The sequence below is a fragment of the Magallana gigas genome, chromosome 6, assembly GCF_963853765.1.
Source record: "Magallana gigas chromosome 6, xbMagGiga1.1, whole genome shotgun sequence".
NCBI classification, from domain to species: domain Eukaryota; kingdom Metazoa; phylum Mollusca; class Bivalvia; order Ostreida; family Ostreidae; genus Magallana; species Magallana gigas.
In genome coordinates this window covers 42,477,230-42,502,518 of record NC_088858.1, presented here as the reverse complement: position 1 = coordinate 42,502,518, position 25,289 = coordinate 42,477,230, and the positions used below count along the sequence as shown (strand labels likewise).

General features: G+C 33.1%; 1 protein-coding gene and 2 long non-coding RNA genes across 5 annotated transcripts; 1 reads left to right on the top strand and 2 right to left on the bottom strand.

Moving 5' to 3' along the window:
• The first annotated feature begins 1,613 nt into the window (after positions 1-1,613).
• Positions 1,614-4,750, top strand: LOC136276186 (uncharacterized). The gene is made up of 2 exons (XR_010714611.1): positions 1,614-2,446; positions 2,857-4,750. It is a non-coding gene; the product is annotated as an uncharacterized lncRNA (long non-coding RNA).
• Positions 4,751-5,848: 1,098 nt separating this feature from the next.
• Positions 5,849-17,531, bottom strand: LOC105317118 (uncharacterized). Of its 3 annotated transcripts, XM_011413654.4 has the most exons (4): positions 17,421-17,531; positions 15,942-16,118; positions 7,727-9,717; positions 5,849-6,853 (listed from the first exon to the last, which is right to left on the bottom strand). In XM_011413654.4, exons 2-4 carry the CDS (start codon positions 15,947-15,949, stop codon positions 6,762-6,764), a joined length of 2,091 nt encoding a protein of 696 aa, XP_011411956.3. In that variant the 5' UTR covers positions 15,950-16,118; positions 17,421-17,531; the 3' UTR covers positions 5,849-6,761. The 3 variants fall into 3 exon arrangements, with proteins under 3 accessions (XP_011411956.3, XP_011411955.3, XP_011411954.3); XM_011413653.4 differs by lacking the exons at positions 15,942-16,118; positions 17,421-17,531 and adding an exon at positions 13,187-13,357; XM_011413652.4 differs by lacking the exons at positions 15,942-16,118; positions 17,421-17,531 and adding an exon at positions 9,936-10,070.
• Positions 17,532-18,437: 906 nt separating this feature from the next.
• On the bottom strand, positions 18,438-21,293 carry LOC136276185 (uncharacterized). The gene is made up of 3 exons (XR_010714610.1): positions 21,211-21,293; positions 20,720-20,819; positions 18,438-20,312 (listed from the first exon to the last, which is right to left on the bottom strand). It is a non-coding gene; the product is annotated as an uncharacterized lncRNA (long non-coding RNA).
• Between the last annotated feature and the right edge of the window lie 3,996 nt (positions 21,294-25,289).

Below are 25,289 nucleotides of genomic sequence, written 5' to 3'. Positions count from 1 at the left end.
TGAATAACCCCAATCATTCGGGGGACGAAACCAAGCGGTCTCCTTTTCTAAACATTCCCGTGATGCATTTTGGTTTGTTTTTTCGTTTGCCCAAAGAGAAATTATTTTTATTTACTTTGAATATTTCTAACTTTGAAAGGAGACTGATTCTGCTCGTGTAAATAGGAGAAAGTCCATAACTTTCTAAGATAAATGATTTGTATGAAAAAAAATTTGATACTGTAATTGCAAAAAAGCTTTAAATCATTTAGTTATCATTTGAATGAACCTTGAGGTACAGTAACTAATTAAGCAAACAAATTAAGGTAAAGTCGTTGTAAATTTTTACAAATCGTACCAAATATTCGTACAACCTGAAGTTTAAAGCTAATTCATTTCTTTTTTAATACCACGCCAACACATGTACACAGGATTTTTTTTGTTTAATTCTACAGTTGATAATAACAAGTAAAACCCACTTGGAGTTTGAGTCTAATATAATAATTGTTTAATTATTTACATGCATTTCAGACTTTACTGCATGTATGACTGTATCATGATTCACTGGCGTCGGAAGCAAATTGAAAGTGTGGGGGGGGGGGGGGGGGCTAGACTAATCCTCAGAAATATTGAGGGGGGGGGGGTATACCTATACTATATACTTTCGAAAATAAATTTCCCTACCCAAATTTTTTTTCCCAAAATCATGAAATTCCTTATCCGTTGCGGGGGGGGGGGGGGGGGGGGGGGGGCTAGTATGCCTATTACTCCAACTTCTCAATCTTTCAAGGTAAATTTAGGAACAATTACATTTCCGGCGAGAAAAAGTGGGGGGGGGGGGGGGGGGGCTATATATGCCTATTGGTTAAGTCTTACTTTGCACTAACTCAGCCCCATACATATATTGATACATGTTTCTGTTATAAGATATAATAAGCATTATTTATAATTTTACTGAAGTTATACGTTATATTACAAATAAGTTTAAAATCCAGCACTAGCCATGTGGTGCACGTGATTTTAATCCCATTTTTAAAATTTGATTATACATTCGTATACATTTGATGAAGAAAGTATACCAAATAATTAAAATTATATTTTGTTTATATATCAGTCCGACGTGTACGTCTTACTTCCCGGCTTGTTTATCGCGTTTGTATTTTAATTTCATAAGTATTCTTAACGTACTGTTCATCGCGTGACCAATCAGTGCACAGGTGTAACTGTAAAATAATTGCAATCAATTCATCGTAGTTGTAAATTCACCGTACGGGTGAACGCTGTTAACCGGACCCCGTTAATTGATCGGCATCTAATTATATTTGTGATTTCTGTGTGTTCATGCAGAACCTGCTCTGTGATGAACATAATATTTTCACACCTCTATATTTTGAATAAGAATATGACCGTGCTTAGAATCGCGGTGAAAATTGGACAAGTCAAGACTAACTTGTCAGTAAACTATATATGGCTCTATCATATTTAGTTTATCAAAATCATCAGTAGATGTAAATAAAATATAGTTAAAGACAAAATCTGATACATTTGTCTAATTAAAACTTGTTTAATTTCATTAGACATTTGTAAACAAACGGTCGGCCATTTTTTTTTTGGGGGGGGGGGGGTTAATCACGTGTTTCAAATACAATTGTAACAAACACACGCCAATACTTTGTCGTATTTAACCAGGAAATACTGACTCCGACAGTTCTTATTTAAAATAAATATACATGTAAAAAGTATACTATTCGGTAAAAAATGATAATTTTGATTAAACATTAATCATTTTAAACTATCCCAAGATGCACTTTTCCAAGATTTAGCGGGTTCTGATTGGTCAGTATTGGCGCACTTTATGATTCCGAGCGAAGGTTAAAATGGACAAGAAGGTGCTGTTGTAAAATGGAGAATTGAGAAGCATTAATAGCCTCTACAACAAGGAGATAATGCAGGAACGAAGAACTCATGTCAAGGTAACTTAATTCACAATATAGATACTCCCAATAACATTTTCAAGGCTCTAATTTATCTCTCATTTGTAAACGAGATCTCGCGCCATCAAATCAAGATGGCGTCATTTTATCAAACTTGGTTCGGCGTTTTAATTTTTATTACCGTATCTCTTTTAAATATACGTTTTGACCAAGTTAATAAACCATTAACCAACTTTATATGCATAATAATCAAGATTATCCAGGGTATACACATATATAATTATATAAACGTCCCTAATATATGAATGCTTGGTTGGTAAACAAGACGAACAATGAATCTTTCGCACATTAAACAATTTACAAACTCTAAATGTAACGAAAAAAAAATATTTATTAAATCCGGAAAATGAAATCTTTCACGTTTTTCTTTTTCAGCATTGACAGCACAAGGACAATGTTTCCGGTGATTAGTTGCATCCTCTGTTCGATGATTCGGGTGAATGTTTTGACCAGCTGGACGATGTGAACGCAAGGTATTGCTTTGAAATTGATTATTTTCACCATTAACTTATACATGTGTTGGATGTTTATAATTTACGTTAGTAATGTTTGGGAAATCCAGGTCTAAGTTCTTGAAATTCAGAAAAGGAGGTTGATGGGGGGGGGGGGGGTGAAACACACTTATTGTTGATAAGTTTTTCCATTGTTCAACAAACAATAATTGAATCAAAATGAAAATAACATAGCTTCAAACATAAAATGAAATATTTTAGACCAGACACTACTGTAGTCATTATATGACATAGTTTAAACAGCAACTGGCAACTGCAAAGTAGCTTCTGTATTCAGAATTTTATTCAGAAAGCTTTTATTACATGTTAGGCTGAATGACTTATGTTTATTGTTTAAAAATCTAAATGAAACTTTATTATTCATGTTTAAGATAAATAGTACAGCCCAGTGAAAGGAACAAGTTCGTCGCAAGAAGAAGAATTTTAATGCTACCACTGTCCAGAACTACTAAGTCTGCTGTAGCCATGATGTGATCATATGAGTGCTTCACCGGTCTGGACAATGCTCGAAAGTCCCCCAAAAAGGCCTATTTCCATAAACTACGACTCGGGTTACATCAACAACAGCCAAGGACACTCCTTATTGATTTGAATAGACACATCTCTACGACCCGACTAAACCTCTGCAGAACAAGACTTTTTAACTGTAAAGTATTCTCATTTCAAAAAATCTATTAACTATAAAAGTACTTTTTTTATATGATCAAATACCAGTATATTACAATGTCTGTCTGTAAGCTAGAATCTTAGAAAATCACATGGTTTTGACTTATTAAATGATTGATTAGACCTTGCAGATATTAACTTTCATTTTCTTAAATAATTTGTTATATTTGCAAATATTGCATAAAATATTAGACTCCATGTAACATATATCCTCACACCTCCAAGTTGATAAGTGTTAACTACTTTTTTTTCCATTTTCTTTGTTTAAACATTTATTGATAACTTAGTTTTTATTTGCAGCAATATATGAAAAATTAAGAAACCAATCTTAAATGTAAAAACACTGCATTAGGAGATGAATGCATGGGTCATAGAAATGATAAAATTCACCAAACAATATTCAATTATGTCGTATATGAAAATATATAAAGACAACATATACCCCATGTATTACAATTTTTATATAACAAAATTTCTTGGATGGAAAGTTGTTTCCATGTGGGTTTTATTTTAATCTGTGTTATGTAACTAATATATAATTGGAATTAGCTTTTATATCATAAGTAAAATGCTGGTATTGATGAGAATTGTAAGGTGAATGATCTGTGTGATACTTTGTATTTTATACATTCATGCTACAAAAAGCAAGTACATGTACATGTAGTAATACTTGTCATATATAAACAATGTATATTTTACTTCATGTCTTGGATTTAAAAATATTAATGTAGGTAAAGTAGTGAAATGTAGGAAGGTAAACCGTGTGTAAAGAAGAATATTCATCAGGAATGAAGTGTGTTGCAATCAGCATAATTAATTAAATGTGTACATCATATTTTTGCACATGATTTGACAGACTGCTCCATTGTTAGCTTTTTATTGGCCAACAAGCTTTTCATATCTCCCTCTTGGTCATCTATTAAATACTGACAGGCTTATGATATTAAAATCTGATCAGTTGGTACATCATGGGTGGAAATGAAAAGTTCACTTGGACTTGATGGATTATCAAAAAAATGATATCAAGTCCTGTTCTATTGTAAAAGATCAGATTAAATTACTAACAAAGAAAAGGTTTATCCCAACTTGTAAGTGGGTCACTATGACCTCATTTTGGAATTTATTGACATATTCAAATCAAATCTGGGTCATACCTCTATAGTCAACTACTATTTTGTAGTGTATTTTTTTTTTTTAAAGATGGATACTTTAGACTTTTCAAAAATATTTTATGGTGTACATATTCATTGTAGTTCAAAACAAATTGAGACAAGTGTATCGTGTAACAGTGAAGTTTTCTTTGTTTATTCATGTACGTGCAGTTATTTTGTAAATTGCATTCATATTTTTAAAAAAGTAAGATCTTTGTTGTATTTTTAAAGGTAGATTTGATAGGCATTTAATCGAGATGAAAAAAAATACAAATGTAAAGATTTCTATGGGAGTTTTTTTTCTTGTGCAATTTTATCATTTTTTTAATAAAAGTCCCTAATGAGGGAATTGCCATATGGATGTTTCTCCATTATTGTGTCTTGGCTGTATTTTATTTATTATTGGAAACAATTTAAGATTTTTGAACAAAATAAATTTGGAACTGTTTGAAATTGTTTTGTTTTTACATAAAGTAGAAACCTTGCTCAGCTTTTGTGAAAGCAAAAATATAAAAAGTTTCAGTAAGTTTCAGTTGCGGAAACCCTTTGTAAACAATATGTTTCCCAATTGTATATGGAGGTTGAAACTATGCAGAAACTTCAAGTTTCAGTAAGTTTCCATCGCGGAAACCATTTGTAAACAATATGTATCCCAAACGTATATGGAGATTGAAACTATGCAGAAACTTCAAGTTTCAGTAAGTTTCCGTTGCGGAAACCATTTGGATTCATGGACAGCCTAAGTTTCAGCACTGCGGAAACTTAATGAAACTTGAAGTTTCCGTGCTGAAACCTGTCGGAAACTTAAAGTAACCTTAAGTTTCCGCAGAGTTTCCAAAGGGTTTCCGCAGCGCTGAAACCAGATATTTCATCCAGTGTTATTAGGCAAAAAACAAAATCAATAATCAAACAGTGCTTTAATAATTAAAATCTACGGCTTTTTACATAAAAGATTTCAAATGATTCACAAATTTTAAATCTAAATTTTAAATGCTGAAATATCCATCAGTGTTCGCTAGAATTGTTCCATGTTCTTGAAGTGCTGAATGTGTTTTAAAAAGAATCATAAATGCAACACTGCAACAGTTCAACACAACAGAAAAACAGTTATCCACAACGTGTAACAGACGTAAATTTCATTTTCTTTAAAATTGCAAACGCTTCCTAAGAAATACAATTGTAATTTAAAAATAAATCATCATATCAGCTGATTTATATTTTTGTCTAAATCTAAGATATTACAACTTTCATTACATACTTTTTTTATTTACGACACAGCTTCACGTTCACATACAATGTAACGTTCCTGACTTTATGAGATTATAAAATTAAAAATTTTCGTAATGATCACCTGATCATCGCCTATAAACTTACCGCCAATGAGAATAAAAGACATTGAATATACTAATTTTTACTACATGTTTTTTTATGCACAATTAGGAATCCTGACTCTGGAATTATAAAATAGACAATAGCTTTATAATTTATCCAATCCTTATATAATATGTTTGTTTTTGGTGGGTTTTTTTTTTGGGGGGGGGGGGGTGTTAGTTTGGTTTTTTCCCCATATATATACCTAATAATGATGTGTATATCAATATTTACACATTTTATCCAAGTGATAAATAAGGGTTATTTACAATTTAAAAAGTTCACTCACCCTTTTTATAATACATATCAAGTATGAATTAAATTGGTTTGTAGTATTCGTACAGATTTTAAAAATGTTCAGATGTTATTCGACGGAAAACAACAGATGAACATGGATTACAATTATATCTTTGTGATTAATACTTGTGTCTCTCAGTGAAAATAGTTATCATGCAATGGTTAGAAACTTTAAATCAAGTTAATTTGTAACCTCCAGGTTTAGCTTATAATTTCAGATGAATTTAACCAACAAACTGCGTAGTGTTCATACTTAATCTTTTATCCCTATTCTGCTTTTTTTTTTAAATCAAGTTAATTTTCCTATTTTCCGTTTCATTTTCACGATTTGTAACCTCCAGGTTTAGCTTATAATTTCAAATGAATTTAACCAACAAACTGCGTAGTGTTCATACTTAATCTTTTATCCCTATTCTGCTTTTTTAAGAGAATTTAATGATTCATTTAAAAAAAAGCCTTTCACATAAAACTATTATATGCACACGTGGTTGCAAATTCCTAGTTCTTTATAGAAAGATCATAAAGTGATAAGAAAATCCGTATACGGTACTTAAACCTTCAACTCAGATCAATCCTATTAAAGTTCAAGCAATATAATAAATACTATTAAAATTTAGGGCAGTAGAGCATCATAAAATTGCCAAAACATTCCATAACCCTATAGATAGTACAATATATTCACTTAAAGTCGATCATTTACGTGCTATTATATTGTCAAATATGTACAAAAATATCAATAATCATAAACCTCAGTCCGTGTTAATATATTTCCTTTTTATCTGGAATATTTTTCAAGCCAGCAAGAAAGCCAATCCAAGGAACGTAAACAAAACAATTATGTGATAGCTCCTCTTCCCACTTGAATCCCCTCCGCTGCTGGGATCTGTTTAAAACATGAAATACATAATATGAAATGCATTATCAACGTTTACCGTGTTAATGTAACTTTTTTGTTTACCTTTTTAAAGATAATGACCCTCCATTACAAGAGATAATTTCTGTAGAAAATATTAAAATTATCAGAAATCCGTTTTATCAGGTTTCAGTTATATAAAAGAACAGTAATTGATCTTTTGTAAATAATGGTAAGGAATGTATGCCGTTGTTAATGTTGTTATTGTAAAAAAAGGAAGTGACCGGAATAACATATAATGAAACTTGCATGTTTATTAATAGAAACCCGTATCATGTTATTCACTGAAACACGCAGTATCTTTTTTAAGGTAAAATAAAGAAAAACAAAGCTATAAAAACTTTTGTCTTTTTATGCATCATTTGAAAGTAATAGCTTTACATTAAGATTTCAAAAGTAGAATAAGGATTTTCTGTTATGGGAGTGTAGATGGTAAATTGAACAATTAGAAAATCAATATATTTAAATATATCTTAACATTAACTACCAGATGGTCATCATACCAATTACTGTTAATTTATTATTAATAATTACTTTTCTTTAATTTTAAATTAAACAAATATTGTTCTCCCTTTCTGCTATTCCAACATTTTCTAATTTGTTTAACACTGTACATTTCTTAAAAAAAACTTTTCCCGATTAAAGAAAATATACAAAATCTTGTGTGAAGAAAGATAACTCCAACAGTTTTTAAAACATTAAGCAGCGCTTTATACTTTAAAATATTTGTATTAATTTGATATTGATGTTGATGAAAATTAGTGTATAGACTTTTTAAATAAAATATATAGTAAAAACGATAGCTGTAGGTCATTACCCCTGGAAACAATTTATGTAATATACCTTTGTGTGGGTACTTTTCTTTCGATTCTAACAGAACCATTCCCATTCCATTTGTGTTGTGAAGGTCGATGTGGCAGTGGAAAAACCAGGCACCAGGATTGTTGGCTTTAAATCGAATAATTACGTATCCACCCGTCGGAATAATAATCGTGTCTTTTTCTGGAGGATAATTTAACTGGAGACCCGGAATAGAATTACCTGCATTTGTCCAGTTGGTGTTAGCCCATCGAGCGGAATTACAGTAATTTTTGGAACCGATACATTCAATGTCAGTCGTTGAAGTCAAAAATTTTCCCGAGACCGTATTGTACCTTCCAAATCCCATTTTCATGACATAGAAATAATGACCGTGTAAATGAACAGGATGTGACCACCCTCTACCATTTCCCAAATTAGTCAAGACAAACTGGTAGACCCTATCCGATGAGAGCTCAACGTTGTAGGTGCAATTACATATTTTGTCCTCACCACAATCAGTATTTCTACAATGTGTCGTAAGATCTTTTTCATTTGTTAATATGGGAGACGTGGGAGAAATAAACTGATGTCCATTGACCGAGCCTGGTGTATTTCCTAGTTCTCCGGGAAATGCAAAATTAAAAAACAGTGTTTCATCGGCATTTTGAACTTCTCTGAATTTCGACAAACGTTCATTGCTATTTGCTTCGTCAAACGTAATACACAGACGGTTATCATCAGTCGGATAATAAAGATATGGACAATTAAATGTTGCACATGGTGTACCGGTTGTGCAATGACTTTGTTCGCTACTGTCTTTATTCGGATAGGTTGGAGATGTTCCTTTATATCGAATTATTGCCTCTGCTGCATGATATTCAGGTGGGTTTTTCTTAGAAAGGTCTTCAATGCTCTCGGCTACCAGTAGATACGTTCCTCGGTTTTGATTAGCATTTAATGTAAAGTCAAACCTTTCACCAGGATGGATGATAAAGGATTCCACAATTAAATCCCTGCTATTGTTTCCTGTACCACGAACAATTTCAAACCCGTCAGATGCCCGGATATTTAATTCACGATGACCTTGAACGTATACACGAAATGGGTATAAGGTGGCAGCACTTATAACACGGAACCGATGTGAGTACGAATATTGTATTTCAAACGTTTCTAATGGAGCACCATTGTGAGTGAATTTCTTTCTGTTATATCTGTCGTAGTATCCAGTGTAATAACGCCCTTTTCCATTGATCAACGCGGAATGCATATGAAATCTACTAAAATTGGCTCCATCAACTGACTGTGTTGGTTCAATTAGTGTGTTTTTACTTAGGTCATACACGCCGTTAATCATTCGCTGGTATAATGTTTCTGGCTCATCGTCATGATTCCAGTCCTGTAGAAGAACTGTGAACCCCACTTGGGGCTGTGGGAAGAACTTATCTTTTGGATATATTATAAACCCTCCGTATAGTCCCATGCTACGCTGGTCGCCGATGTGTGCGTGGTAGAAACAACTTCCGTGTGGTTGAGCAGTAAATTTATATGTAAATGTCTTTCCAGGAAGGATAGGATTCTGGCTGATAAAGGCAACTCCGTCAGATTCTGGAGTTCCTTTCTGATGCATGCCATGCCAATGGATTGTGGTGGAATCAGTGTGCATTAAATTACGAACATGGATGATCATTGTCTGATCTTCGTATGCTTCAATTGTAGGGCCAGGAAACTTTCCATTGACGGCTATGACAAGACGAGATCCATATCCATCACCAGTGATGACGTCTGACACTTTTTCGTCGGTTAATGGAAACCTGTGATCTGTATCATTGTACAGATAAAGACGCCCATTATAAGGTCGAACAAGGATGGGAGGGTTTGTCGTCATCATGGTAAGTCTGTGTTCTATTGTCAGAAAACATTCACACATTTGATCGTTTTCTCCACATGATCCAGGTTTGCAGGTAGACCCATTTTCTGGACTATGCCACGATGTACAATTTTTCACAAAAAGGATACAAAACATAATCTTTAACCTGAAAAAGATATGCCAAATCAATCTTATCTACATCAAATATTATATTATTTTTTAAAGAAAAGAAACTAGATAAACCGTTGACTGAACACATGCAGTAACCCTTTTTTGTCTGCTGTCTCTATTTTTTACTAGTTTTGTTTTGGTAACTTTACATAAAAGTATATGAATTGCAAAAAGGAAATGGTAGAGATAATTTTCTACAATTTATACATTCACCCTGTCATGTTAAAGGTAGTGCAACATTCAATGTTTTCCGTTACTATGCCTAATGCATACAGAACAGGCTCATGAAGAGTGTCATTGGAAATTTGATATTGTTTTTGACATACTGCATGGAACTGAAAACAAATTTTGACAAGAATGTTTTAAAAATACTGGCATATATACAATGAGTTGACTTTATTCTAAAAGACAAAACAATCGGTTCCGTTTATTAATTTTTTTGTGACAGAAACTTCCATTGTATCCTAAACAATAGCATTTGAGTTACGTTGTGTTAAGCAAGGGGGTTGAAAAATACAAATTTAGTCAAGTTTATCGAAAAATTGAGTCAACTTTAGATTAAAGTTCTTGCAAATAAATGAACCAGAGTATTCTACAATGGCAATAATTAATAATTTATGTTTTTTAATGCTACGTCTTCGAAAATTGATTTATTTCTATTATAAAATTGTGAAGAGTGTATATATATATATATATATATATATATATATATATATATATATATATATATATATATATCAATGGTAACAACGTTATTGTTGACAAGCAAATCGTGTTAAATAGTTCGTGTAACGTGGGTGATCGTTCGTGTAACGTGCGGGATCGTGCGTGTATCAGGAAAAATAGATTGCGTTTTTTACCGTGCGTGTTCGTGCGTGATCGTGCGGTTTTTTCGTTTTGTAACTTTTTTTACTGAATGTCAGGATTTATTCTTAAAACAACAAGTAGTTTTTGTAAAACAATGTGAATTTTAAACTTTTTTCTATAGAAGAACATTGACATTTGTTAACATTCATTCTCTCTTCCGTGGTTAAATACATTTATCAAGTATTTCCACAGCTCATTCAATCCTTTGTTCGGTCGAGTTAGTTTTGCATAATGTTATAGTCAGCCTTTATCAAGCATCCATTGTGTCTTGACACATAATTTTAATCATATTAGCAATAGCGGCACGTTGAATGAAAGCAGTCAAGCTTACCCACTCCCCGTTTTAAACTAAACGATTATCCCTAACGTTTTTTTTTTCAAATGAGAATACGATACGCATTCCTATCTGAACATTTGTTTAAAATAATTTTTTTATAGATGCTTTAAAATTTAGAAGAAATTATGTACTGTAAATAATGAAAAACTTCAATGTGTAAAATCGAAATTCTATGGAACAAGGTGACAAATTTACCTCTATCCCGCATAATCAAATCGTACGTAAGGGAACTGTATTACATAAACAGTCAACTCGTATGTAAATAATTTCGTATAGTTAATGCATTATCTTCATTTCATTTACACTTAAATTATTATTCCTCATGGAGCCAAAAAAATGTATTTGTGTATGAATCATTGATAAAAAAAATTTGTATGGATGTGTAAATTGTTTACTTGTAAAATATAAAACAGTGCATTACTACTGTACATGCCGCTTTTCAATAAAACACAAACATAAAGCAATACAAATTAAAGCAATACGTTTTCTTAATGCTAATCTTAAAAATTAATTTTGATTTTGCGTGTTTAATGTTGTAGAATCCTTCGGTTGCGTGTTTTATCGTTTTTGTTCGTGTATCGTGAAAATTCAGTAAGTTAGTGATCGTTCGTGTATCGTGCGTGTTCGTTCGTGTATCGTGCGTGATCGATCGTGTATCAGAAACGTGCGTGTCGTTTGTCAACAATAACGTTGCTACCACTTTCAGCTGATTTTTTAAATTGTTATATATATATATATATATATATATATATATATATATATATATATATATATATATATATATTAAGGTAGTTCTAATGGGCAGATATGTATTGCATTTTCGTAAAAAAGCCCAAATAACAGAGCTTACAAATCTCTGTAATGTAAACATGGTTCCCACCATGTTTTGGTGCACATTGCTTTAATAACTATAAACCGTTCCGTTTCAAGCAGATTTTATCTTTTTGCTGGTTTGTTATGAACACGGAAAAAAACCAGTTTGTAAAGTTTGCCTGATTTAATTTTGTTAACCTGTTTATTTTCTACTGAGCAATTAAAGTGGCTTAAGATGTGTTTACGTAACAAAGAGTTGAGGTCTGAATCTCGCTCTAACTCGATGACAAACACTCATATTTTGATATATTTGACCATTAGAAAAACCCTAATGTAGCACTGTATAAATTTTAAAGAATGCAATTCTCAGATCAAATCATCAAAATACCCCCTTGAATTATGATGGTTAAACCTGAACAAACAATAAATGCTTTAAACTGTGCTCAATTTTACATTACATTCATATGTTTACATTAGGTAACGATTGCCTAGTTAAGTTGTTTGAGAGATCATGTCGATAACACGTATTGTCTTTAAACATAAAAGAATGATTAATTGAATGTCTTTGTTGTTTTGCCTGAAGTGTTAAATTGTGTGAAAATTGGTTATGGCGTACTAAACAAGTTCGGAATCTTAGACACAGAAATAGTGACTTCACCGCAAACACGCATATTAAAGCTGCTTGGTCCGATTTTATATCAAATTTTATGCACGCTTTTAAACGATGGCTATGCTTAATATATGTATAAAAATAGACATTGCAGTAGTTTTACCCGTCAATTATGCCAAATTTCAATGAAGAAAAATACGTACAAAATTTGCTAACAAAACAAACGACATTAAAAGGTACCGCGTTATTTCGCCTCATGTTAAATTTCACCCCTAGCGACGAGACGGGAATGGTTGTATTACGACTTTGACATCGCTCTAAATAAAGGTCGAAATGATCAGACAAATTACAAATAAACATGTGTACGTTTTGTTCGCTAATATTTCCAAAGTCTGCTTTCTTTACAATCGATGCATAGCATGCGGGTTGCAATAACCCCAATCATTCGGGGGACGAAACCAAGCGGTTTCCTTTTCTAAACATTCCCGTGATGCATTTTGGTTTGTTTTTTCGTTTGCCCAAAGAGAAATTATTTTTATTTACTTTGAATATTTCTAACTTTGAAAGGAGACTGATTCTGCTGGTGTAAATAGGAGAAAGTCCATAACTTTCTGAGATAAATGATTTGTATGGAACAAATGTTGATACTGTAATTACAAAATAAATCGGACCAAGCAGCTTTAAGTATTGGAATGTAGATAGAAATCAGAATTTTTTATCGGCTAATTAAGCTTTTCATTTCAATTCTCGAACAATTAACCGTTTATTTAATAACATTGCAAAAAAGTATGATAATAAATATTTAACTACAACATATACATTAACCAAAAAACTCACCATGCCATTTCAAAGATAGTGCAACGTTTAATGGTTTTCGTGATTAGGTATTTTGCATATGGGATCACAAACGATTGTCCTTGGAAACTTGATATACGATTTACATTTAAAGAGAACAAGTTTTGGCTTGTGTATTAACGTATCAGCATACATTTCTTGAAAGACAAATCGGTTATGCCGGAAGATGACAAATAATGATAAACCTTTTAGTGGTAACAACGTTATTGTTGACAAACGACACGCACGGTTCTGATACACGAACGATCACGCACGATACACGAACGATCACGCACGATACACGGACGATCACTAACTTACTGAATGTTCACGATACACGAACAAAAACGATAAAACACGCAACCGAACGATTACCCCATTAAACACGCAAAATCAAAATTAATTTTTAAGATTAGAATTAAGAAAACGTATTGCTTTAATTTGTATTGCTTTATGTTTGTGTTTTATTGAAAAGCGGCATGTACAGTAGCAATGCACTGTTTTATATTTTATGATTTATACACAAATTATTTTTTTTTTGTCTCCATAACGAATAATAACTTAAGTGTAAATAAAATGAAGATAATGCATTAACTATACGAAATTATTTACATCCGAGTTGACTGTTTATGTAATCCAGTTCCCTTACGTACGATTTGATTATGCGGGATAGAGGTAAATTTGTTACCTTGTTCCATAGAATTTCGATTTTACACATTGAATATTTTCATTATTTACAGTACATAATTGATTTATTTCTATATTTTTTAAATTTTGAAGCGTCTATGAAAATTTTTTTTTTCAAACAAATGTTTACATAATGTACCAGATAGGAATGCGTATCGTACTCTCATTTGAAAGAGAAACGTTGGGGATAATCGTTTAGTTTAAAACGGGGAGTGGGTAAGCTTGACCGTTTTCATTCAACGTGTCGCTTTTGCTAATATGATTAAAATTATGTGTCAAGACACAATGGATGCTTGATATAGGCTGACTATAACATTATGCAAAACTAACTCGACCGAACAAAGGATTGAATGAGCTGTGGAAATACTTGATAAATGTATTTAACCACGGAAGAGAGAATGAATGTTAACAAATGTCAATGATCTTCTATAGAAAAAAGTTTAAAATTCACATTGTTTTACAAAAACTACTTGTGATTGTTTTAAGAACGAATCCTGACATTCCGTAAAAAAAAAGTTACAAAACGAAAAAACTGCACGATCACGCAACTACACGACCGGTAAAAAACGCAAACTATTTTTCCTGATACACGCACGATCCCGCACGTTACACGAACGATCACCCACGTTACACGAACTATTTAACACGATTGGCTTGTCAACAATAACATTGTTACCACTGTAGCCTCCCCATACCTTTAGAGATGCTTCTTAAGGATAAACTACACAAATTTTACAAAGCAAGATATTGAAATCCCATCTGTGTCTTCGAAGCTACCAAGCCCACGCTGTCAGATCATGAGTTCAATAACTTTTTGTGGATAATTTTTACATGACTCAGAGATTGTTGTAAACATAAATAAACAGTATTTATTTTTGTCCTCGGGGTTATTCTATCGCTTTTCTCTAGAACTACTAACCCTAATGTATTGTTCAAAACGATAGTTGTAGACTTTTAAAAATCTGTAAAAAGTGTACCTTTTTGCCTGAGCTGCAAAAGGGGTGCAATACAGCCGCGTAACTATCGAATTTCAAAATTATATAATCAGAAAACAAAGTTTGAATCTAATACCTTGCCGGTCGACGTGTTCCGGCTTTTTAAAAACCGTGTGAAAAAAAGTTGAAATCAGATAAGGTCGTTCTAAACATATTATGAAATTTCAGACGGCGCGCACTTTGAACATGCACAAAGTACGCGCCGTGGCTAGGCGTTCTGATCAACACGCCGTAGAAGCGTAGTGAGATCGCTGATAGCACCGTAAGATCTCCAACAGCGACACGAGAGTCCTATGGGATCTCAACGCTGTTCTATCGCGCTCTCACTGCGCATACACAGCGTTTGAACAAGTTGTTTTTCATTTGGCTGCGTTCACACAGCGACCCCAAAAAGCTGTTGCTGCGTTCATCGCACTCACGTGACGTTTCTTCTGCGTTTATACCGCGCTCCCACGGTTTCTAGTGCGTTGTCAAGCAAAGTTATAAAATTCTTTTCACATTACAGTGTGTCAATTTGCATAAAAAATGGCTTCCTGTACACTTAAATTGAAACGGTATAATGAAATGCTACTTGGCAAAACTTAAGGTAAAAAAACAAACAAAAATAAAAAACCAAAAAGAGTCTCTGGGTGTCAGAAGCTTTATGGAAGAAATGTCAATTTGAGTTGTCATTTTCATCAGGTTCCTCCAACGAATTGCAGAAACTTCCCTTATGAGGGAGCTGGGAGTAGAAATCATGATGAACACGGGGAATTACATTTTTCTCGCACAAACCAATTAAATCTTTGAATTTGGCATCTGAGATTGGGACTAAGGAAGAGTAAAGAGGTTTCAGATGATAATTTTTCATGTTCTTAAGTTTTGCCCCTCTTCGTCCACTTCGAATATCAATAGAATTATACTCTCGCTGACTGATTTCGTATTTGAAGAATATCTTGTTTGGCTCTTTCTTTTATTATCGGCTAATTAAACTTTTCATCTCAATTCTCGATCAATTAACCGTTTATTTAATGACATTGCAAAAAAGTATGATAATAAATATTTAACTACAACATATACATTAACCAAAAACTCACCATGCCATTTCAAAGATAGTGCACCGTTAAATGGTTATTGTGATTAGGTATTTTGCATATGGGATCACAAACGATTGTCCTTGGAAACTTGATATACGATTTACATTTAAAGAGAACAAGTTTTGGCTTGTGTATTTACGTAACAGCATACATTCCTTGAAAGGCAAATCGGTTGTGCTGCAAGATGGCAAATAATGATAAACCTTTTAGTGGTGTTGAAATATAATGTTTGCTATATATTTTATGATGTCGAAAACTCAATTGTTTTCCAAAATATGATGTTCGCTTTCACTTTGTATTATGTCAAGAGGTCTCTTTATGCAATTTAAAATCATTGAACGTTTTCATTTTGAATTAAGCAGACACAGTTCTTTAAGATAACAGTTCTTTTCAACGTGATTCCGGATGCGAAATAAATAATTGTTAAAGTCTCTGATACGTTTTATGAAATTAATTATAGTATTCGTAAATATGTTATAATTATACAGTAATATGCAAAGTCACGCAATTATTAACTACCACTTTTAACAAGATTTCAACGCGTGTGCTATGTTGGGCCAAATAAATTATGTCCAAACATAATCAACCGCTCAAATTTCCAATTTAGTAAATTGGTTCATTATTAAACCTAAAGATTTAGATCATCTTGCTTTGAGCTATTATTGAAGAGATCCTGTATTTTAATATTTTAATCAGATTAAAGTTGGCAGAATATATTTAAGGATTTTGTTTAATATGTCCCATTGAAATAAGCAAGATTAAAATGAATACTCGTCATACTTCCAATTATGAATTTCTTAAACCAGTCACCGATTCCTTTTTTTTTCCTCATTATGCCTTGCCATGGTCCAAAAAATTCAATTATTCAAAATTAAAATTCGTTATTGTTCGAAATGCATTATAGCATTCTTAATTTATCTCATTTTCTAATTAACTAAATACACCGTGTTAAACTGTATTGAAATGTATGAGTTTTTAAATAAGAATGGATAACGTGAAACCAAAAACTTGTTTTAGCCCTCTTTAGTAAAATCTTCTGGTGTTCAGTTCTGCTATTGTTCTTAGTTTGGTGATTAAACTTGATAAAACAATGCATTTGCAGTGTGCTGAATATTACACGTCACTAACATATTCTTAATTAATGGTTATGAATGCAAATTACATGAATAAATTTAACTCTTTGGTGTCCCCATTAAAGTCGCCAAAAGACCATGTTGATAAACAGCATTGTTTTTTAACTAACGGAAGCAAATGAGGTATGCGCAAATGCCTTTCTCTTGAAACGATCAATTTTTTAACAATGTTTATTTGATGTCAGAGTTGAGAAGACCTGAACTTGCCAAGTTTACAGTTATCAAAATATGAATTTATAGAAACATAAAATTATCTGGAAGATGACAACATAAAGTTCAGTTTCGATCAATAATAAACAAATCGACTTTCATATCTATATTAGTCAAGCTGCTAGCATCTCCATACCTTTAGAGATGCTTCTTAAGGATAAACTACACAAATTTTACAAAGCAAGATATTGAAATCCCATCTGTGTCTTCGAAGCTACCAAGCCCACGCTGTCAGATCATGAGTTCAATAACTTTTTGTGGATAATTTTTACATGACTCAGAGATTGTTGTAAACATAAATAAACAGTATTTATTTTTGTCCTCGGGGTTATTCTATCGCTTTTCTCTATAACTACTATCCCTAATGTATTGTTCAAAACGATAGTTGTAGACTTTTAAAAATCTGTAAAAAGTGTACCTTTTTGTCTGAGCTGCAAAAGGGGTGCAATACGGCCGCGTAACGATTGAATTTCAAAATTATATAATCAGAAAACAAAGTTTGAATCTAATACCTTGCCGGTCGACGTGTTCCAGCTTTTTAAAAACCGTGTGAAAAAAAATTAAAATCAGATAAGGTCGTTCTAACCATATTGTGAAATTTCAGACAGACAGCGGCAGTTTGACCGCAAACTTTAACACATGCAATTTTAATCTAAATATCATGCAGACTGACACTGGATGAAATATCTGGTTTCAGCGCTGCGGAAACCCTTTGGAAACTCTGCGGAAACTTAAGGTTACTTTAAGTTTCCAACAGGTTTCAGCACGGAAACTTCAAGTTTCATTAAGTTTCCGCAGTGCTGAAACTTAGGCTGTCCATGAATCCAAATGGTTTCCGCAACGGAAACTTACTGAAACTTGAAGTTTCTGCATAGTTTCAATCTCCATATACGTTTGGGATACATATTGTTTACAAATGGTTTCCGCAACGGAAACTTACTGAAACTTGAAGTTTCTGCATAGTTTCAACCTCCATATACAATTGGGAAACATATTGTTTACAAAGGGTTTCCGCAACTGAAACTTACTGAAACTTTTTATATTTTTGCTTTCACAAAAGCTGAGCAAGGTTTCTACTTTATGTAAAAACAAAACAATTTCAAACAGTTCCAAATTTATTTTGTTCAAAAATCTGAAATTGTTTCCAATTATAAATAAAATACAGCCAAGATACAATAATGGAGAAACATCCATATGGCAATTCCCTTATTAGGGACTTTTATTTAAAAAAATGATAAAATTGCACAAGAAAAAAAACTCCCATAGAAATCATTACATTTGTATTTTTTTTCATCTCGATTAAATGCCTATCAAATCTCCCTTTAAAAATGCAACAAAGATCTTACTTTTTTAAAAATATGAATGCAATTTACAAAATAACTGCACGTACATGAATAAATAAAGAAAACTTCACTGGTACATGAACATGATACACTTGTCTCAATTTGTTTTGAACTACAATGAATATGTACACCATAAAATATTTTTGAAAAGTCTAAAGTATCCATCTTTAGTAAAAAAAAAAAACAAAAAAAAAACACTACAAGATAGTAGTTGACTATAGAGGTATGACCCAGATTTGATTTGAATATGTCAATAAATTCCAAAATGAGGTCAAAGTGACCCACTTACAAGTTGGGATAAACCTTTTCTTTGTTAGTAATATAATCTAATGTTTTACAATAGAACAGGATTTGACATCATTTTTTTGATAATCCATTAAGTCCAACTGAACTTTTCATTTCCACCCATGATGTACCAACTGATCAGATTTTAAAATCATAAGCCTGTCAGTATTTAATAGATGACCCAGAGGGAGATATGAAAAGCTTGTTGGCCAATAAAAAGTTAACAATGGAGCAGTCTGTCAAATCATGTGCAAAAATATGATGTACACATTTAATTAATTATGCTGATTGCAACACACTTCATTCCTGATGAATATTCTTCTTTACACACGGTTTACCTTCCTACATTTCACTACTTTACCTACATTAATATTTTTAAATCCAAGACATGAAGTAAAATATACATTGTTTATATATGACAAGTATTACTACATGTACATGTATTTGCTTTTTGTAGCATGAATGTATAAAATACAAAGTATCACACAGATCATTCACCTTACAATTCTCATCAATACCAGCATTTTACTTATGATATATAAGCTAATTCCAATTATACATTAGTTACATAACACAGATTAAAATAAAACCCACATGGAAACAACTTTCCATCCAAGTAATTTTGTTATATAAAAATTGTAATACATGGGGTATATGTTGTCTTTATATATTTTCATATACGACATAATTGAATATTGTTTGGTGTATTTTATCATTTTTATGACCCATGCATTCATCTCCTAATGCAGTGTTTTTACATTTAAGATAGGTTTCTTAATTTTTCATATATTGCTGCAAATAAAAACTAAGTTATCAATAAATGTTTAAACAAAGAAAATGGAAAAAAAAGTAGTTAACACTTATCAAATTGGAGGTGTGAGGATATATGTTACACGGAGTCTGATATTTTATGCAATATTTGCAAATATAACAAATTATTTAAGAAAATGAAAGTTAATATCTGCAAGGTCTAATCAATCATTTAATAAGTCAAAACCATGTGATTTTCTAAGATTCTAGCTTACAGACAGACATTGTAATATACTGGTATTTGATCATATTAAAAAAGTACTTTTATAGTTTATAGGTTTTTTGAAATGAGAATACTTTACAGTTAAAAAGTCTTGTTCTGCAGAGGTTTAGTCGAGTCGTAGAGATGTGTCCATTCGAATCAATAAGGAGTGTCCTTGGCTGTTGTTGATGTAACCCGGGTCGTAGTTTATAGAAATAGGCCTTTTTGGGGGACTTTCGAGCATTGTCCAGACCGGTGAAGCACTCATATGATCACATCATGGCTACAGCAGACTTGGTAGTTCTGGACAGTGGTAGCATTAAAATTCTTCTTCTTGCGATGAATTTGTTCCTTTCACTGGGCTGTACTTTATGTCTGTTCTATTTATCTTAAACATGAATAATAAAGTTTCATTTAGATTTTTAAATAATAAACATAAGTCATTCAGCGTAACATGTAATAAAAGCATTCTGAATAAAATTCTGAATACAGAAGCTACTATGCAGTTGCCAGTTGCTGTTTAAACTATGTCATATAATGACTACAGTAGTATCTGGTCTAAAATGTTTCATTTTATGTTTGAAGCTATGTTATTTTCATTTTGATTCAATTATTGTTTGTTGAACAATGGAAAAACTTATCAACAATAAGTGTGTTTCACCCCCCCCCCCCCCCCCCCATCAACCTCCTTTTCAAGAACTTAAACCTGGATTTCCCAAAAATTACTACAGTAAATTATAAACATCCAACACATGTATAAGTTAATGGTGAAAATAATCAATTTCAAAGCAATACCTTGCGTTCACATCGTCCAGCTGGTCAAAACATTCACCCGAATCACCGAACAGACGATGCAACTAATCACCGGAAACATTGACTTTGTATGCTGTCAATGCTGAAAAAGAAAAACGTGAAAGATTTCATTTTCCGGATTTAATTAATAAATTTTGTTCGCTACATTTAGAGTTTGTAAATTGTATAATGTGCGAAAGATTCATTGTTCGTCTTGTTTACCAACCAAGCATTCATATATTAGGGACGTTTATATAATTATATATGTGTATACCCTGGATAATCTTGATTATCATGCATATACAGTGGTTAATGGTTAACTTGGTCAAAACGTATATTCAAAAGAGATACGGTAATAAAAATTAAAACGCCGAACCAAGTTTGAAAAAATGACGCCATCTTGATTTGATGGCGCGAGATCTCGTTTACAAATGAGAGATAAATTAGAGCCTTGAAAATGTTATTGGGAGTATCTATATTGTGAATTAAGTTACCTTGACATGAGTTCTTCGTTCCTGCATTATCTCCTTGTTGTAGAGGCTATTAATGCTTCTCAATTCTCCATTTTACAACAGCTTGTCCATTTTAACCTTCGCTCGGAATCATAAAGTGCGCCAATACTGACCAATCAGAACCCGCTAAATCTAGGAAAAGTGCATCTTGGGATAGTTTAAAATGAATAATGTTTAATCAAAATTATCATTTTTATACCGAATAGTATAATTTTTACATGTATATTTATTTTAAATAAGAACTGTCGGAGTCAGTATTTCCTGGTTAAATACGACAAAGTATTGGCGTGTGTTTGTTACAATTGTATTTGTAACACGCGATTAACCCAAAAAAAAATGGCCGACCGTTTGTTTACGAATGTTTAATGAAATTAAACAAGTTTTAATGAGACATATGTATCAGATTTTGTCTTTAACTATATTTTATTTACATGTACTGATGATTTTGCCAAACTAAATATGATAGAGCCATATATAGTTTACTGACAAGTTAGTCTTGACTTGGCCAATTTTCACCGCGATTCTAAGCACGGTCATATTCCTATTCAAAATATAGAGGTGTGAAAATATTATGTTCATCACAGAGCAGGTTCTGCATGAACACACAGAAATCACAAATATAATTAGATGCCGATCAATTAACGGGGTCCGGTTAACAGCGTTCACCCGAACGGTGAATTTACAACTACGATGAATTGATGGCAATTATTTTACAGTTACACATGTGCACTGATTGGTCATGCGATGAACAGTACGTTAAGAATAGTTATGAAATTAAAATACAAACACGTTAAACAAGCCGGGAAGTAAGACGTACACGTCGGACTGATATATAAACAAAATATAATTTTAATTATTTGGTTATACTTTTTACATCAAATGTATACGAATGTATAATCAAATTGTAAAACTGGGATTAAAATCACGTGCACCACATGGGTAGTGCTGGATTTTAAACTGATTTTGTAATATAACGTATAACTTCAGTAAAATTATAAAAAAAGCTTATTATATCTTATAACAGAAACATGTGCATGTTTCATAAACATGTATCAATATCTGTGTTTACAGTACAGAAAGTAAATACAAAGTATAGAAATGCACGAATCACATAGGCGTCGAAACCGGGGGAGGGGGGGGGGGGGGGGCTTAGTGCCAAGTTAGACTTAACCAATAGGCATATAGCCCCCCCCCCCCCCCCCCCACTTTTTCTCGCCGGAAATGTAATTATTCCTAAATTTACCTTGAAAGATTGAGGAGTTGGAGTAATAGGCATACTAGCCCCCCCATTCATTGATCCATTCATCCATTTCATGATTTTGGGAAAAAAAATTTGGGTAGGGAAATTTATTTTCGGAAGTATATAGTATAGGTATACCCCCCCCCCCCCCCCCCCCCCCCCCCACGGATTATGATTTCATGATTTTGGGAATTAGGGTTTTTTTTAGGGTTTTTCCTCAATATTTCTGAGGATTAGTCTAGCCCCCCCCCCCCCCACTTTCAATTTGCTTCCGACGCCATTGAATCATGATACAGTCATACATGCAGTTAAGTCTGAAATGCATGTAAATAATTAAACAATTATTATATAAGACTGAAACTCCAAGTGAGTTTTACTTGTTATTATCAACTGTAGAATTTTTTTAAAAAAATTCCTGTGTACATGTGTTGGCCTGGTATTAAAAAAGAAATGAATTAGCTCTAAACTTCAGGTTGTACGAATATATGGTACGATTTGTAAAAATTTACAACGACTTTACCTTAATTTGTTTGCTTAATTAGTTACTGTACCTCAAGGTTCATTCCTATGATAACTAAATGATTTAAGAAGGAGTCTTACAAAATAGGTATATTAAATTATTTTACTAAATAATTATAATTTACTTATCAGTTTTACTAACTCAGGTACACACAAATTGAAAAAAAATTCCCGCCGGGCTCCAGTTATAAACTCACACTTCGTACTGTGTATATGTTATGTAACAGTCTTTTGTTCACTCCTGACAGAAAAAACCCTGCAATCCACACAGAATATACAGGAAAATCACAGAGGAGGTCACCTGGACAAAGAATGTATACACATGTATACACGTGCCCGAGTACCTAAGATTAATGATTTCATCATATGCATTAAACAAGATCAGACATCAGTTTTCCTTTTCAAATTCAATTAATTACTTAGTAAGGTTCTCACTCGCCTTATTTGCCACATTTGAAGATAGTTACATGTATACATATAGTTTCAGTCACGCTGAAACCTTACTATACATTTTAGTATGTACGGATTCATTATCATTAGGCTAGAATTAAACTTAAACCTGTTGAAAATAAATGATATCACTATTAAACTCAAATCAATTTTAGTAATAGTTTCAGCAATGCGTAAACCATTTGGAATCTTAACTTAAAGTTTCAGCATACTGAAACCTAGCGGAAATGTTCTGAAACTGATTGATATTTCCATAATAATTTACACAATTTTCACATGATTCAAATTTAGTTTCCGCATTGCGGAAACCATCAGGAATCTTAACTTAAAGTTTCAGCATACTGAAACCTAGCGGAAATGTTCTGAAACTGATTGATATCTCCATAATGATTTACACAACTATTCACACGATTCAAATTTAGTTTCCGCATTGCGGAAACCATCAGGAATCTTAGACTAAAGTTTCTGCTGACTGAAACCTAACGGATACTTGCTGAATCGATATAATGGTTTCTGCATTGCGGAAACTATACATGAAACTTCAACTTCAAGTTTCAGCAAAGTTTCCATATAGTTTCAGTTTTGCTGAAACTTGATTTTTCATCCAGTGTGAAAGGGATAAAAAAAAAGAGTCTAGTAAAACCCCTGTCACACCAGAGTTGCGTCCTCACGCCGATCCCGCTGCGTCCTTAAATAATGTTAAACGCCAAGGTAAACGCAGTAGAGTCTCCTACAGCGCCGTAAGAACGCAACGGCATCTTCGTCCGTCGCGGTTGGATCGCCTTGAACATTGAAGAATGCCATGCGACGGCGCGCACTTTGAACATGCACAAAGTACGCGCCGTGGCTAGGCGTTCTGATCAACACGCCGTAGAAGCGTAGTGAGATCGCTGATAGCGCCGTAAGATCTCCAACAGCGACACGAGAGTCCTATGGGATCTCAACGCTGTTCTATCGCGCTCTCACTGCGCATCCACAGCGTTTGAACAAGTTGTTTTCCATTTGGCTGCGTTCACACAGCGACCCCAAAAAGCTGTTGCTGCGTTCATCGCACTCTCGTGACGTTTCTTCTGCGTTTATACCGCGCTCCCACGGTTTCTAGTGCGTTGTCAAGCAAAGTTATAAAATTCTTTTCACATTACAGTGTGTCAATTTGCATAAAAAATGGCTCCCTGTACACTTAAATTGAAACGGTATAATGAAATGCTAGTTGGCAAAACTTAACATAAAAAACAAACAAAAATAAAAAACCAAAAAGAGTCTCTGGGTGTCAGAAGCTTTATGGAAGAAATGTCAATCTGAGTCGTCATTTTCATCAGGTTCCTCCAACGAATTGCAGAAACTTCCCTTATGAGGGAGCTGGGAGTAGAAATCATGATGAACACGGGGAATTACATTTTTCTCGCACAAACCCATTAAGTCTTTGAATTTGGCATCTGAGATTGGGACTAAGGAAGAGTAAAGAGGTTTCAGATGATAATTTTTCATGTTCTTAAGTTTTGCCCCTCTTCGTCCACTTCGAATATCAATGGAATTATACTCTCGCTGACTGATTTCGTATTTGAAGAATATCTTGATTGGCTCTTCCTTTCGATACTGGAATGAATGAATATTATTCCATTTCATTATTAATCCATCTTCTGCACGGTTCCTGTTGCCTATACAATCATCTGTAAGCTCTTTGAAATGCATAACATCCCTATTTCCCAACTCCTTCACTACATACCTAGGTGGGTTTACTTTAGCATTGCGGACACCAACCATCCAATCACTTGGGGAAAACATATCTGAATGTTTCAATAGTTGCATGTACAGAATCTCCTTCCATCTGTAAGTGTCCTCTTTCAAAATA